Source organism: Topomyia yanbarensis, chromosome 2, assembly GCF_030247195.1.
Source record: "Topomyia yanbarensis strain Yona2022 chromosome 2, ASM3024719v1, whole genome shotgun sequence".
NCBI classification, from domain to species: Eukaryota; Metazoa; Arthropoda; class Insecta; order Diptera; family Culicidae; genus Topomyia; species Topomyia yanbarensis.
In genome coordinates this window covers 85415471-85433340 of record NC_080671.1, presented here as the reverse complement: position 1 = coordinate 85433340, position 17870 = coordinate 85415471, and the positions used below count along the sequence as shown (strand labels likewise).

At 39.8% G+C, this 17870-nt stretch overlaps 1 protein-coding gene across 1 annotated transcript in view; it reads right to left on the bottom strand.

Annotated features, from left to right (window-relative positions):
* The window catches only part of LOC131678709 (serine/threonine-protein kinase grp), a 70308-nt gene that overhangs the window by 3433 nt on the left and 49005 nt on the right, over positions 1–17870 (bottom strand). The window contains exon 6 of the mRNA XM_058958985.1: positions 9711–9920. Within this exon, the coding sequence (XP_058814968.1) occupies positions 9711–9920 (210 nt within the window). The remainder of the gene's footprint in view (positions 1–9710; positions 9921–17870) is intronic.

Sequence of the window (17870 nt, the reverse complement as noted above, 5' to 3'; positions counted from 1 at the left end):
TTTGGTCGTTTGTTCGCTTCAAATGCATGTTGCTATTTTGATTTTGGTCCGATTTTAGCACAACTAGTTTCATTGTGTAGAAGAACGAAAGATCTTGGTTAGCGATTAAAATACATTCGGTAAATTTGCTTGAAACTATGAATTTTTCGTTTAAATAAGCAACATACGTAAGAAATATATTTTTGTTATTATTACTCTAAATGCACTAAGAAAATAAATGGTTTACATTAAGTAGTGTAGTTCTACGTCTACAGTTCGTGCAACCAGAGAGAACGGACATATAAGCTAGAACAAACTTTCTCAAAAAAACTGTGTAATATAACCCGTATAGCGTTTGCTGGCCGATCGTAGCGCTGACTAGTAGCAAGTTGCTACTCGCTGGTGGCATTTCAAACGGCAGTTTTATTTCTTACACACATTGAAAACTTGACTTGTATATCAGTTATCTGTGGTGCAACCCCGTAGGGGTCCCTTGTAGTTTTTAATTATATTCAGAAAATCGTGGCAAAATTTAAGCATGTATTTTCGTGAACTTTTCTGGTAAGGTCATGCAAAAACACAACTTATTTTATTAATTTTTTTTTCGTGCATCGAATGGTTTCCGAGTTATCAGTGACAGAGAAATGATCAACTTTATTAACTTCAAAAGCTCAAAAACTCATAGGGTAAAGTGCCTCCCTATTAGGAAGGGTGCCTTACTCGTATTTAGCGGCAACGAAAATTCGAATCAAGTGCCCCAATTATTGACACAATGTGTTGAACAAAGATGGCAGATGCTGCGCTGACCAACGCACAGTGGTCGGAAACGCCAAAAACGTGAACTTAATTCACTAGAGGCCAAACCATCCAATATGTTCACAGGGTGTCTTTGGAGGAATTGTTCGTATGAATATGTTCGATTTATAAGGCGTTTGCTATGGAAAACCCCTTAAATCTAGGTTTTTATTATAACTTTTTTCATTGTGCCTTTTTATGCAAACTATGTTACAGACAAATGTGTAGGTATCAAAACTGCATAATATTGTCCAAGACTGATGTAAAAATACTCATTCTTTTCAAAGTTATTGAAGATTTTTGCATTTTTTACACCAACTTCAACTACGTATAAGAAAGAAAGGTGCAAACCAAAATGCACGAACAGGCACTTTTTTCATTCTCTAAACTATGCACAATAAAAGTAAGAAGGTTTGGTGTGTGGCACTCTAGAACCCTATGAATGGGGTAAGCTTACTTTATCATGTTTTTTTTTTATTTTTTCCTTACAGTGTGTCATATCAGTTCATTGAGATGTGAAAATGTCTGTATGTGTTTATTATACTAAGGTTAAAAAGTTTCAAAAGTGCATTGGCAATGTGTGACTGACTTTCGTGCCTAACCACTAAAAACATTCCTTACTTTTCTTCCTTCATTTTGCCCCATGAGACTGCATCAAAGCGTTATACTGTGGGGAGGCGGTTTCGGTCTTGAGATACAGCGAGCTCAAAAAATAGCATGATCACTAGCACTAACTAGTGGTAGAGTTGAAAACTATTTTGATAGTTCACAGGCTAGCTCTTGATCTTCCGAATGGGTTTTCCGAAGATAGTTACCCTGTACCAGATCGAGATCACTAGATATTTCGAATAGAATGTTCTTTTGTTGAAATTTCCATTTACACGAATTTAGCAATAAATTTCAGATTTAATGGTGGCACTTGAGGTGTGTCTGTGTATAAAATGATTATATCTTGTCCAGTACATATTATCTGAGAAATACAAGGCGGATTGGCGCTGATAAATGTCTTTTTTTCGAGAGTTGTCCTACTGGATCTGTAGAGCTAGGTTCTCGGAAGGGCTCCCCGTCAGAATCACATACTACAACACTGCTTTAGGCCAATTATAGCGGGCCGTGATTCTGAATGTGATAGTCATTGTACGGTTCAGGTATGTGCGGGCGTAGGAACTCGCGATCGCGTGTATCATCGCGAAGGGCTCGAGCGTTAACGTGTTCGATGGCTTTTGCTCAGTACAGGTATTACGGTACCAAAAATGGGTCGGTATTCCCGGAATTTTCGATACCGGTATTACCGGTACCACAACCCTAGCTTAGATGTTGTAAGAAAGTGAGATCTTCCATATTACTAGAGTTCCCGAACATGTCGCCATGGAACGTGTTGTCTAGTGGATATGTGCTTTATTTTTTGATTGGTCCTACTGAATGTATACACCTAAGTTATTAGGACCGAGGGTAATGGTTTCTGGACGTGATCGCGACGGACGTTTGTAGGTTCGCGTTTGAAACTTCGTAAGTGCTAAAACGTCCATCTTATTATCGGGGTGTTTTCAAGTTTGCGTGATCGCGGGCGTAGGTGTGCGTTGTTAATCGCGAAGGGCTTAAGCGTTCGTATGTTAACGTGTTTGTCACGTAGGCTCGCGTGCATGTGACTTCGCGTGTACAAAACTGGATTTTGTAACCGTGTGGCCATTCCTATATACGCGTGCGTTTTTTGGATAGTCACGCGAACCTTCATTGTGATAGTTAGTTTTTGGTGTACAATTCACATTCTGACAGGGAGTAAGTTACGCCATATCACAAGAATTCCCGGTCAAGTCGCCAAGTAACGTGGTGTCCAGTGATTATGAGAGCTACCTTTTTTTAATTGGTCCAATTGAAGGCATGGACCTAGTCTGCTGATATCAAGGATAAAAACATCCGGAAGTGATCAGTTCATGATCGTGCGAGGGCGAGTTTTTAGGTTCACGATTGAGACCACTGTTGCAAATTTATAAGATCTGAGACGTTATCACCGGGATGTTATCATGTTTGCGAGATCGCGGGTGTAGATGCCGTGGATGGTCGCGAAGGGATCAAGTATTAGTACGTTAACGTGTTTGTCACGTGTATGTGACTTTGCGTGTATAATTTCGGACCGTGAATCTGATGCTTAATTTTTAGTATATGGTACAGATGGTAGAAGAGTCAGTTTTCCCATATTACTAGAGTTCCAGGTCATGTCGTCATGGAACGTGTTGTCTAGTGAGTATGAGCGTCATTTTTGGTTCAACTGGAGGCATTTGCCTAGGCTGCTAGGACCGCGGTTTGACTTCCGGACGTGACCGTTTCAAGATCGCGCGAGTGGTGGGTTAATGTTTGAGACCGCGTTTTGTAAGTTTATAGGTGCTACGGTTACTTAACTACCGGGGTGTTTTAATGTTGGCAAAATCGCGAGCGTATGTGTAGAGGATTGCAATTGCATGGTTGCGTTTGTGACCAGGTTTGTGTTATCGCAAAGACCACGAGCGTTTGTGCGGTTGTACCTATTACTATAGATAAAGTATAGTATACTACCCGTAATCGCAAGTCAGTCCCATGTTGCAAAACAAGCAGCGGAGAAAATGCCGATTGAAATTTTTGATTGGTTTTTCTTTTCTATGAGTGTTTTTTATATTGTAAGTAATATTTCTTAAATCAATGTGATAAAATAACGTCTACCTACTGTAAATGATATAAAACCATGAAAAATATTGACTATATATTGTAGAAAATAGCACGAGACTCTTATGCGGTTACTTTTTGTGATAGTTAAAAAAATAATCGCACGTTAGTCCCATGTCTGAGCATTGTATTAGGAACTCTTACACAAGTTTATTTAGTAATGACATTACTGGACTGCCCATAACAGCATAAGAGTCCCATGTTGAAAAACAGCAAGCCGAGAAAAACGCTGTTCAAGATTGTCCCATCCATTGAGCCAAATGGATGGGACAACCATGTTTTGGTATTTTTTGATATTTTCTGAACAAACCTGGTAATCTTATTTGTGCAGTGTGATTCAGTGGTGATACAGAATACAATCAAACGGATAACTCATTTTCGACAAAAATCCACATGGGACTCTTATGCGTTTATGGGCAGTAGAACTGTACGAAAATTCCGTCATTACAAGCCTGACACGACCATTAAAAGTGACATTACTGCTCAGTAATGACATTACTAACACCTTGTGTAAGGGCCCCTTTTGACAGCTGTTCGGTTTGAGTTAACTGCGCAACTAAAATTTATTCGAATCAGTTCGCAAAAGTTATGTTGTTATCGCTTTGAAGTAGACAAGTTGAACAGTTCCAGAATGTCTGCCTTGGAATATTTGAAAGCGTACGGTAGTGACGAGAGCTCGGAAGATGATTTTTTTGGATTCGAAGCGGTGCAAAACGAAAATGAATATTTTTCTCAAGGTAAAAATTTCTTCAGAGAAGCTTTCGGAGAATGTTTGCCGCATGGAAATATACAAGGAAATTTAGAAAATGACAGTTGTGGTTTTATGGAGTACGATTCGGATGGTAGTTTTTTGGAAAAAGAAGCGAAATTGGAAAAAAGAAAGACAAACAGAGTAAATAATAAGGAGAGGACAAAAAAAGAAATAAGCAAGAATCTTGTTGTTAGAAAACGAAAATTGGCGCATAAAGTAAAACGGATCGATTGCGGATGCCGTAGAGAATGTGATAATAAAATTTCAAAAGATGATCAAATGATTATTAATTCACAATTCTGGGAATTGGACGATACAGATCGGGCAAGCTATATACGGGAAAGAGTTGAGAGAATCTCTGTGAAAAAGCGTCGTTCAACGAAAAGTCGTTTAGAACTAAAGAAACGTAACAGCTACAGCTGTACTTTAAAGGTAGGAAACGATGAGGTAATAACCGTGTGTCGAAAGTTTTTTCTCAACACGATTGGCTATGGAGAGCATTGCGGGTAAAGTATTCTTTAATACACTATTAAGTCTTGTTTAACCTTTTCAAATATTTCTCTAGAAACATGTTGTACCGTTGCACAGATGCAGACGTGGAGTTCAAAAGATCTACCTCAAGACGTGGAAAGCATAAACGCGGCACTGCCAAACGTGAAGCTATGCAAGCTCACATTTTGTCGCATAATCCTACTATATCGCACTACCGGCGAAAACATGCGCCCAACCGTTTGTATCTGCCATCCGATCTTTGCGAGAAACGAATGCACCAAGAGTTTTCAGAAACGTGTAACATGAAGGTCAGCTATGCTTTCTACTGTCGAGTTATGAAAGACATGAACATATCACTAGTTAAACTAGGACATGAGCAATGTGAATGTTGTGTAGCTGCTATCCAACATCGCAAGCAATCGGGTCATCAGGAGCAGTTGACAGAACAAAATTTTTCATGTGCGGTATGTGTAGCATTTACACAGCATATACGTGCGGCCGGCGAATTACGATCAGCATATCGGGAGGATGGTGAAATCGTTTCACCGAAAACAGTAGTACTAGCTGTGGATTTACAGAAGGTTTTAAACATGCTGAGCTGTTATATCATAGTTTAATATTCATGCATTACAGGTCATTCAGATACCTCGATTGGAAGGGCTTAAATCCGTGGTTTTTTCACAACGACTACTTGCTTTCAACGAGACATTTGCTCCGGTAGGAAAGTATTCACAGAAGTATCCCGTCATTGCGTGTGTTTGGGATGAAGCATTAGCGGTCGGTCGGCAAACGATATACTTAGTTGTTTTCATCAAGTCCTATTAAGATTCAAAGATCTGGACAAGGTTACACTGTGGTTGGACAATTGCTCCGCTCAAAATAAGAATTGGAACTTTTTCATTCATCTCACTCTATTGATTAATTCATCTTTAGTCCAGTTGAAAGAAGTTGTTCTTAAATATTTTGAGTCGGGTCATACATTCATGGCTGCTGACAGCTTTCACGCAGCAGTTGAAAAGGGAATGCACCACGGCGGGCTTGTTATTACCACACCCGATTTCATCTCTGTCGTCGGTAAAGCCAAACAAAATGTTGAGGTGATCAGTTTGTACCCAAACGACTTTTTTCAAAGCTCAATAACAGCTTCGCAGTACACACTGAATTTATGCAGGCCTCGTCCATACATAGAAGCCATAAAAAAGGTCGTCTTGAAAAAAGGAAGCTACGAGTTTGAATACAGCAGCAGCCTTGGTACAACAGCTCCAATAAATCGTTGCAATCTTTTTTCGAAGAAGCAGCAAAAGCTGGTGATTGATAATTTTGATTTGGATAAAACTTTAAAAAGACGAAAATCACCTTGTGGAATCGATAAGGATCGTAAAACGACATTGCTGAATACATTACGTCCGCTATTAGACGAGACAAAAGCAGATTTTTGGACTAACCTTCCAGAATCGAAATAATATGTAATAATCGAATTACTGTCTCCCACTACTTCTTAAATAAACAAAAATGTGTTGGAATATCTTATTTCCTTTGTTCGTTTTGTTTTCACATATATTTTTTTTGTAAAAAAAATATTTCAGCAATATTTTGTTGTGCATGTAAAATGGGACTGTTTTCCGGTTATTTTCAACATGGGACAAACTTGCTTGTGATTTTTTTAATGTTTTTTCAGAACAATTCTCTTCTCTTGTATGTTTTTTCTGAAACTAGATGTAAAAATGGATGACTTCCAAAGAATATCTCAAAAATGAACGAAAGTCACATGGGACTGACTTGCGATTATGGGCAGTATAGAGTATACTAATAAAAGGAATCATAACGTGCCGATTAAAGAAAAAAATGCAGACTCATTAGAAGTGCATAAATTGACCGATAGTATTTTGGTAAACTAGTACCAAAAACTACAACTACTACAAAACGATAACTTATAGATTTCTACTGATGTATTCATCAAATTAATTTAATTATTAAACTAATTTAATCAGCCTGTGCACGATGATGAAGTCGGCCGATAAATGGACACACAATGACCCCCACTGCGAGCCCCTCCACCAATACTGTCATTAAGCTGTGGAATAATGCCATCAAACATAGTCCACAGCAAAAGTCAATCCACGTCGACCCGCCAGCCGGCAACGTCAGCGCGCAGTGGTTAGTATGGGTTGGCGCAGAGTATGAAAAGACATATAACATAAAAAAGACCCATAAACCATTTCGGTCTCCTCGATGCGCCACTATCGAGGCTATCAGTCTATCAGAGGTTCTGTAGCACTTATGCGTGCAATATGCTTGATGGTGTTTGCAATACCGTCAAACCCCTCACCCTAGGGGAGGGGGATTGGCGTTGATAAATGTCTTTGCCACAAAATTATACATTAGAGCCGTTTAGTTCCGAACACCTATTCGGTTAATAGCAGCGGGGAACTTCCGTGAGCCATTTGGCTCCCGTTTCTGTGTGTTCCTGTTTTCGCGAGCCATCTCAATGAATCATTTATTCCTCGGCGGCGGAATTGCTTCCGAAACCGATGCCCGTTGCGCGAGTCATTTAGCTCCTAGTTTTGTCGCAATCTACTTGGGTAGTCTATAATTTCTACTCAAAGGGCCAACCAGTACTTGGCGAGGTCGGTTCAGTGATACCGGATGGAGCGTAGATTCGTTCGCAATATGTGACGGGCAATCGTCTACGTGACGAGTGCCTTCACCTCTTCTAGTAATTCTCCGATTACTTGGAACGCCACATCATCCGCGAAACCGAAAATCGTTGCATCTCTGGGAGATTCAGCTTCGATACTTCCACAGCGTCGGGCCGAGGAACGTCAGTCGTAGTTGTCATTCTCCCTTATCTGTCTCGTAGATCAGTATTCGGTACTGAAAATAGCTCTGTAATTTCCTGCAGAGTTACTTACGCTGTACAGCGAATGGGCGATTGCTTCCCAGCTAGGACTATTGAAGCATTCTTCACATCTAAGGTACCCACCACGCAATAGCTATATCCTTTTTTTGCCGTCTGCACAGCTCCTCGGAAGGAATTCACTGTAGACCTGCTTATAAGGAAGCCGAATTGTATGACATGTCGTTCTCAGGGTCTGTGTACTAGGTTAGCTTGTTCAGGATTACTCTCTCTAATAGTACCAAGAGACATACATACAGTGCTGAGCTCCCTCACGGTACTGATGGCAAACCAGCTAGACAAAAGAAAATGAAACGGTTAGCAGTTAAAGCAGTAAGCGATGCTTTTTGAGTTACGGTTCTCATTCCAATGAATTGACAACAGTCAGACGGTTCGCTTCTGAATCTCTCACTCATTGGAATCATTATTGAGAGGAAGGGAAATTGACCGTCGTTTAATTAACAATATAAATACGGTTATGACGGTCATCTTATTACAAACAACAAGCTGGAATTAACAAACAGGCGGTTTCACATAAATAGCTATGCATAAAAGAAACTGAAAGGTGGAGAAAAAATCAACAAAGCACCGCATGCTGCCTGAATACAATACACTGATAATATTTAGTTTACCATACCAATCCAAAATAAATGGTACTCAATCTGTCTCTCATTTCAATGCGTTCTCTCTCGCACGGCTTCTGTGAGAGATAGTTAACTGAAGCACTATCCGAGGAAAATGGAAATGAAATAACCGTCATTTTTGTGGTGATACGGTCACTTCATATTTACCGTCACAAAACAAAGACCTTCGTGAGATTGCACAGCACTGCATACATATTGACCTATACGCTGAAAGATCTCCATGTTTTCTCGGCATCGGAAGTAACATCAGCTTCTGTCGCTTACAGTTATCGATTCATTCTGAACATATCCGGGTTCTCATGTATCGCTGTTTTCAACGCCAAGTTTGAACCTGGTCCTGGATCCATCTTCACTTTCATGGATTCGCCATCTCGGTCAGCTGTTTGTCGGTAATTCGAGCTCCTTCTTCATGATCCTCACTGTACGGCGAAGATTGGTTTATCATCTCCGGGTACCTTTCAGGGGGTACAGCTGTGCCTTTTATCTTTGCCATGTCAACTTTGTAGGCGCCTCCACGAGAATTCGTGTTGGCTTTGTGGCACAGCTCATCAATGCAGGCTTTCTTATTCAGCTTGGCTGCTTTGTTGAGAGCGGTTCTTGCAGCTCGTTTTCTTCTTTCGGTGTCATGACGTGCCTTCTCACTTTTTCTCCGAGCTCGTAGGCAACTTATACGAAGATCGGTACTCGTCATATTGCATCCATAATTTCCATAAAAAAAAATTGTAATGGTCTTATAAATTACAATAGGTCTTTTGAAAAGTGGATCATTAAAGATTGTGCTCAAAGTTTGTGGTAAAAACAAAACAGAAGTAACTAATCACTTGATTTCACGAAAGAAAATCACGTCAACCCATATGAATATACGTCTTATCTCTTCTATACGTGTTTAGAGTTGTGCAACTCGTACAAAATTTATTCTCTTAGTGGAAATATATAGCTCTCATGTTAAGTGTAGGAACTAAAGAATATTTCAACAGCTTTGGTGCTCTAAAAAAAAAGAAAAAATATGTCCCTATATTATCGGCCTAATAAACACCAAAGGGCTAACAAAATGGGGTCTGCACTGTATTACAAAATAGATAACATTCTAATGCTGAGTGATTTTCTTACAAAATACCATACTTCGTGGGAAACGCTTTTTACTGAGAATTAATTTTCTGAGGAACGGTGCTTTATGGAAAATAGTCCTTTAGCTTCAATATATTGTTTCCTGTGGAATATTATAAAATTATAGAATGGAATGGAACAAATGCTACTAGCTGTTAGACGTGTGTATCACAAACCTTTCACTTTTTCTTCACATCGAAAATAATTGTACACTGATATACTTGCACTTCAATTGAAACCAACTAAAAATTGTGACCGCTGTGAAGAATAACATATTTGAAAGAAATCAAAAGATAAAAACCAACTACACAATCATGCATCATCGTATGTCCCTGCAGGCACTTACCTTGCTGATGGTTGAATTGCATCTGGCACCACTTGTGGTCCAGTATCTTATCCAGTGTTAATCGCTGGGACGGATTCGGCACTAGGATCTTCCGCAGAAGCGACAGCGTCAGTGTGTCCAACTTGCTCCACGGTGTCGCCGTGGTGTATTTGTTCTCCTTCCAGCAGAGATACTCCTGACAGCCTGACGACGGCTGATCCCATGGTAGCTCTGCAGCGTGCGTTGTTACCGGATAGCGAGCCGACCACCACAGGATCGATGGTAACAGGAAGGGAAAGAAAGAAAACACACCGATATCAGTATCGCACCATGTACAAGCATATTAATTTATCATCTTTATCAGCAATCATCGAAGTTCGGCATTGCTCTCGTGGCTGCTTTTTTGTATTTCGTTTTTCTTTAGTATCTTTTTCACATTAGAGCCAATGGTTGAAAAAAAAAAACCCAACATCTAGCGATATATTCAGTGTGGTAGGGCAGAACAGTGCAGCGAGACTAGGGGGCACTGAGATGTGTTGCAACGATATCAGAGCTTTATCAGCTCACCAGTAAAACCAGTCAGCGCCTTAAAATAGTGCAAAGTGTGACACGGAGGCAAATGGGTACATTCTAGGAACTGCCGAAAAGGTTCGAAACAGATGTTTAATTGTTGATAGCTTATTTTTATGTATTTTCGCAATAAGTTTTTTTTTGCTTATTTTTATGTATTTTCGCAATTTTGTTTATTTTGACGAATGATTGGGTTTTTCGACTGCGAGCTGAACACTCGACAGTGTCTTAGATTTTTCCTACAAATTGTAGGAGTGCACTCCAAGACACCACACATTGATACAGTCAGTGTTGCCATAAGTACAGATTTATTTTGAATTTTTTTAGATATTTTTACTCATTTGGTTGTTACTTTTATTCTCCGCGTGGTTACCAGGAAAACGTGAGGCTCCTGCCAAATACGATTGCCGTTGACCAGTTTATTTTGCATAAGACTAAGTATTCGCGAGGTTGAACATTTACTTAACCCTACGGAAGTCGCGCAAATGGCTCACTAATACGAGTTCGCTAGATTTTCAGAGTAGCGTGCACTCAGTGCACTAGCGCGACTGCCGGAAGGTTAAGGTGAAAATTAAGCCTAATCTCGTGAAAGTCATGTTAACCCACTTCTATCGTATTAATCGCCTGGTAGTTCATTCGCTCGAAACTAAGTGAACGCGCCCAATCAGTCGGCGATGGCAATATTCATATTCATTTAACACATCGATTGCTATTAAACTGATGTTCCGTTCACCGTCGCTTTCAGATGAGTCGTAGTTGATATTCGACCTCCTTCATTTGATCCTGCCAAACCGCTTTCAATTGACCCAATGAGCAACAGTCAAATGAGATTCGGGTAAACAGTTGAAATCGTCCAAGAGGCTGTGGTCAGCAGATGGTGGAAATTCATGATCGAAGCCATTTTTAAATTTAAGATTGCGGCTTCCGGTTACCACAACACAGTGAGAACTACCATCAATCTATATTGAAAGGGGCTGGTCTGGAAACGACGAAAATGGATGATTGAGGCGATTTTGAAATTCATGATGGTGGCTTCTGGTTACCACAAAACAGTGAAAAACATCAATGAGTATCATTTGAAAGGTGGTGGTCAGTAGATGGTTTTGGGTTACCGCATAACTGTGAAAAACACCATCAATGTTGGTATCATTTGAAAGGGGTTGATCAGGAGATGACAAAAATGGATGACTAAGGCCATTTTTAAGTTCAAGGCGGTGGTTTCTGGTTTCCACAAAACAGTGAAAACCATCATCAAGGGTGTCATTTGCAGGGCGTAATCAGCAGAACTCGAAATCGATTTATAAAATCATTTTGAATGTCAAGAGAACGACTTCTGGTTATCATCCATGATCGTGCATTTCCCGAGAAATAATTTGATGTAGCCGCTCTGATTATGTTCAAATCAGTGCATACATATGTATATTAAATATTAAAAACATTGGATGAACCACCAATTATGAAAATTTGAAAATGTAAATCCATCAATGCCGATCCATCAACTATCCCCATGTTTCAATGCTCAGTTTCCACCATCTTAGTCGTCTCGGTTATGTTTACGGAGACTTGGAAGGGGCCTTCCAGCCTACATTCGCAGACAACTCTGGGATTAATGGAAGCTTGCCTATGTCCCAAGCTAATTGTGAACGACACACATCGATAATGATGCGATTCCTTCAAACCGACACACTTCGTACGAATTTGGGGACACCAGAATGCAATTTGTACAGTTCTATGAAAGCCTTGGAGCCACACGACCCTGTCGTGCATAATACTGTTTCCCGCTATCAAAGTTGTCTGGTCCTGTTGTCGAGCTTGGCGAAAGGATCCTTCAGCCCGTGCTACCAGGCAAGAACTTTTCAAATAGTGACGTTTCTCTTCCCGATGCCTCTCTTAGCTGACGTTCGTCATCAGTATTACAAATTTATTACCAGAATGTTCGTGGACTAAGGACCAAGATTGATCTGGTATTTCTGTCCCCGTCACAATTGGATTACGACGTCGAAAACCTGGCTTGATGACTATAGACAATCTCGACAGCTTTTTGGTAACACTAATTTTGTTTTTCGCGTGGATCGTTGTGATAGAAATAGTCTATGTCGACGCGGCGGGGGTGTAATGATTTCCGTGAGGAAAATGTATGGATTGTCGATTGTTCAGCTTTCCACTGAACCAAATAATGGTCAGAATTACTATCGAATCTGTGGATCTTCTGGTGGGAAGCACTGTATATAACACCGGAAAAAAATCAAAACAGCTTGATGCAGTGTTTGAAATCAAAGATGGGAGTGCTGTCCTTTTGTTCGGTGATTTCGATCCACCTCGCCTGGTCTGGAAGGAAACTAACAGTGCATATGCCTTTGGCGACCCGCTACAGTCACAAATATTAATGGCTAGTCATATGCTTGTCAACAGTTTGCCTTCCATGGTTTACGACTACAGTTACTCGTAGAATTCTTCCGAAAAGATATGAATCTAACCAAGACACAAATTATGAAGAAATGCCCAGACGAGACAGCTTACACAAAAGTATTCTATGGTACTATGTTTAAATTGCCGCAGGGTTCTACTGTATCGATTTTGTTGGCTATTTTCGGCAAATTTAAGACTAAGAGAAACGAAAGCGATGAAATTGAAAGACGGATAGGTATTCTAGAGCGAATCAATTATAAACTTAGAACGGAAAACTAGGACTATGCAGGTTCATATGGACATGATCGAAAGGAAATGCGAGGAGTCCTTTGTCTTCTGCTAAGTAGTAGTTGGGTGTTGAACCCAAGTCTACCGCATGGTCTTTGATAGAACATGACTCATCATCATGTTTTATCATCGACGCCGGCAAAAGAAACTTCACAAATCCTCCCCTAGAACGACCATGCGATCATTCTTTTCCCATTCTGCTAGCATCAAGCCGTGATGTATGCAGTCAATCGACAGGAGCGAGTTCAAGCGAGGGAATTTGGCTTGAACAAACGAACGATTAAAAATTAAACGCAGCGGGGCAGCCAAAGAATTGATACAACAATGAAAGACACTTGCAGAGAAACCATCTGGCCCGGGGACAAACGAGCATTTCAGTTTCTTCGATGCCTGTTTAACCTATTTAATGACGAAATCAATCACACCGCTGGAAACATCGGAAGCAGCATCTTCCGCCTCTTGTCTCGATGTGAAACTGTTCGAACAAACTCCAGTAAAGAACGGCATGCATTGACAGTTTAAAGAACGGCATGCATTGACAGATCGATGGAAATTTCAACGGTTTATAAAGGTCCGTCGGCGTCGGAGTTTACGTTGAAAAGCATTCCACTCGCACTGTGGAACAGAAATGTGACCTTCAAAACTTCGCAAGCGTTTTTGATGATCGTTTACCAGCAACTGAGATCACAAGACTGGTCCCTGCATTCAATTCAAAGGGATGTTATAGATTTTGTTGTGCTTGACTTTACTACAGTGATGGTTGAAGCAAAATTCAAAAGTTGCAACAGTCCTACAATCCAAAACTGAACGGTATTCCTTCATGTGTTTTTAAAAGATGTGGCGGAATACTAATTGTTCCGCTACAAGACATTTTCACCAAATCTCTATAGCTTTAATATTTTTCTTCTGCCTAGAAATCATCATGTATGCTGCCTGTATATAAAAAGGGCGATAAACCTAACATTTCTAATTACTGTGGAATTACGTCACTTGTTACTGGGTCAAAGTATCTCGAAACCTTCGTCAATGAGATATTGTGCAGTAGGTGCACTGCCCATAAAAGCATTAGAGTCCCATATCGATTTTTGTCAAAAATGAGTTATCTGTTGGATTGTATTCTGTACCACCACTGAACTGCCCATAAACGCATAAGAGTCCCATGTGGATTTTTGTCAAATATGAGTTATCCGTTGGATTGTATTCTGTATCACCACTGAATCACACTGCACAAATAAGATTACCGGGTTTGTTCAGAAAATATAAAAAAAAATACCAAAACATGGTTGTCCCATCCATTTGGCTCAATGGATGGGACAATCTTGAACAGCGTTTTACTCGGCTTGCTGTTTTTCAACATGGGACTCTTATGCTGTTATGAGCAGTAAATCACAATGCACAAATAAGATTACCAGGTTTGTTCAGAAAATATCTAAAAAAATACAAAAACATGGTTGTCTCATCCATAAGGCTCACTGAAAATGTAAATCTAGAACAGCGTTTTTCTCGGCTTGCTGTTTTTCAATATGGGACTCTTATGCTTTTATGGGCAGTGCAGGAGCTATATCAGTCCTTGTATACACGGATTTCATACTAAACAATCGGTGAACAGTAACCTTTGCGAGATTAGATCGTCTTGCATCATTGCAATGGATAGTGGGACACAGGTCGACACAGTTCACACGGATATAAAGGCTGCTTTTGACACCGTAAATCATCCAATTCTTTTAACAAAACTGGGAGTGTCAGTGAGAATGTGCGAATGGCTCAGATCATACTAATGCGGCAAACGATTGAATTTAAAAATTTGGTCGACGGAATCTACCAAGTTTTCTTCAGCCCTCCGACGTGCCCCAAGCAAGCAATCTAAGTCCACTATTGTTCATACTATTTTTCAATGACCTTGTAACCCTCCTGGCCAGCGGTTTCTTCAAGAGCTCCTGGATCGTTTTGCTTGCCGGTGCACCTGCAACCACCTCGAAGTCAGTGTCTCGAAATGCTGTTTTATTTCGTTTTGTCGCTGCAGAAAGTCCATAATTTAAAGAGAGCGACTCCATCGTGATGGTCAAGTGAAGGACCTTGGAGAATTACTTGACTCAAAATTGACATTCAAGATGCATTATTCCGCCATAGGCGAGAATGTTTTTGGACAACTAAGTTTTATTTTGACAACTGCTCGTGACTTTGATGATCCCTTGTGTCTACGTGCTCCTTACTTCTCGCTTGTCCGATCGATTTTAGAGTAAGACTCAGTTGTTTGGACCCCTTATGTGGCAGTATGGATCGCTAGAATTGAAAAGATCCAACGCAAATTTGTGAGATGCGTACTTTGAAATCTCCGCTGGCGCGACCTGCTTACTCTGCCACCGTATGAAGACTTGCTTTGTTGGGCATCGAAACGCTGTAAAACCGTCGTATGATAGATCAGACTGTCTTTGGAGCGAAAATTCTTAGTGCAAAAAAAATAAAGGTGTCGAACTACTTGGAAGTCTGCGGAGTTATGCTCCTGAGCGTGTTCGTCGATCCAGGCAATTTTTACAGATAACGCTAAGAAACACAGTCTATGGTTCGAATGATCCCTTCAATTCCATTTGCCACTGATTTCAGGAAGAATATAATAATGTTTTCAATTTTAATGTCAATTAGCACGTTTTGACAACGTTTACAAACAATGCGTATCTTACATTAGTTTTGAAGTGTAAATTACAAGTTTTTCGTTAAGACGAAGTTGTCAGATGAATATTGCACAAGTAAACAAATCTAGAGAAAATTTTCAATAGGACGTAAGTAACATTGAGAGCCTCTCTTTGTTTAGTTTCTCTTTCGTTTCTTACGACGTCATTACAACACTTTGCACTAATTTTCCTATACATATCGAAAGTCGACGGTTTTTACTAGAATATTATGCAAAGAGTAGAGTAGTAAATGTTAAAATGGCCGAGTAATGAACAGAAGAGAAAGACCCCAAAGAGAATCTCTCATTGTTACTTACGTCCTATTGAAAATTTTCTCTAGAAATAATAGGAAAACTATTTTTAATTGTTGAAACGCTGTTTTAAGAAGCGACAACTCACTGACGGAAAAGACACACGTGTGGAGAAAATTTCATAGGGCAACTGTTTTCTCGATCAGGGGAAGTGATACGATTTCGTGCTACGAGAGCGAATCGTATGACCATTCCGTGAAGAAACAAATAATTATGCCAAATGTCCGTTATACCAAATGACCTTCAGTGTGATCGATTTGCAAAATGTCCGTTATGCCAAATTACTACATTACTGCTTTCAAGAAATTAAAAATAATCAAGCCAAATGACCCGCAGTGTAGCTCAAAATTATGCCAAATGCCCGTTATGCTAACCATTCATTATGTCAAATGACCTTACGCAAAATGATTACACCAAATGGCTCACTCCAATTTTTTTTCAGTTATCAAAGATGAAATATTAATTGTATGCTAAAACAGGTTAAAAAGAATGTCGCAGCATTTTGTTTTGTTCTGAGCGTACTTAGTAACTGAAACAGCGATTATGTTAAATGGTTTCATACCAAGTGATAATTTTGACAAATCAATGTGCAAAATAATCTCCAACCATTACTGTCCATGCTCGCAAATCAGTCCCCATCTACATGGGACTATTTTGCGATTATAGGCAGTTCATGCTAAAAAATATCTATACTGTAAAATTAGGTAGAACGGTTACGTATTTAAAGTTGTCGTATATTTCTTATGAGAATCGGATGAAAGTCATGGTCTGCTTATTCTAGGAATGGTCCACAATCGGGACTGCTTTTCCGGACAATCGTTTCATCCAAGAATAGAGTTTGTGGAAATTGTGATCCTCAGTTCATCCTAACCAACGATAGAAATACCACATGTTATAAAAAAATGACTTCGTGGAAGTCTCTAGCAGATTCCAGGAGAAATCACATGTTCGATAACGAAAGTATGGTTCGACATCGGATGTACATTCTAGCGCAACGGTAGACGAAACACGAACAAGGATTGTAATGAATGGAGTCGGTCCCGTCTAGCAAATGCTGCCTTAGTGTGTGGTAGTGATTTTTGCAAGCCCCAAAACCGAATGATAATACCAACTTCCACAATTATACCGCGAGACGGGACATGCGCATTCCTCGTTACTTTATACTTGGCAGAGAGCAACCGCTTGTGTGTGTGTATAAAGGAAATACCCAACCGTGAATGAACGGCGGATGTAAGTATTAAAACGCACGGTGGTCGCTTTCGGTCTTATGCTCTGCTTTTGCTTTTACTTATCGGCGTGGGGAAGGAGTTTCACATGTAGTTTTCCCGTATAGCCTATTGTCACATAAACTCTTTATAATGGCAATATGCACAATCGTCGCCATGGTCGCGTGCAGGTAACCGAGATATTCTTTTGTTTAGAAGCATAAAATCATTAGATTTACCGATCAAGATACAAGATAGTAAGGATTTTTTTTATTCTTACGATAAGGCAAATATTTACCTCTATCGAATGCTTCGTGAATGCTATTCCTATGATGGTTTATATAAAATGAACTAATTAAAATGATCATTTGAATATTTTTTGCGGCATCTCGCAGCAATAGTCCTTTTTGGTTTGTTTGATTATCACTATTGATCAGCTCAACATTATGGTCACGTGACGATGATAGTCTTCTTTACACTTAGCAATCAACAATCAACGAGCATTACAAGCGTGCATTTAGTTTAAAACATTTTAGTACATTCAAAATCATATATAAAATTAGCTTTTTCCGTATTTCACTCGTAAAACACAATAGATTCTTTTGCTGAAACATACGATTACGCTCTCGCACACACACACTTTATGGTTTCTTTGTTAAGTAGTTATTTGCTTTATTTCGATAATAGGCATTACACAAGCTACCAAGCTCGGCTTTAATTCATCGG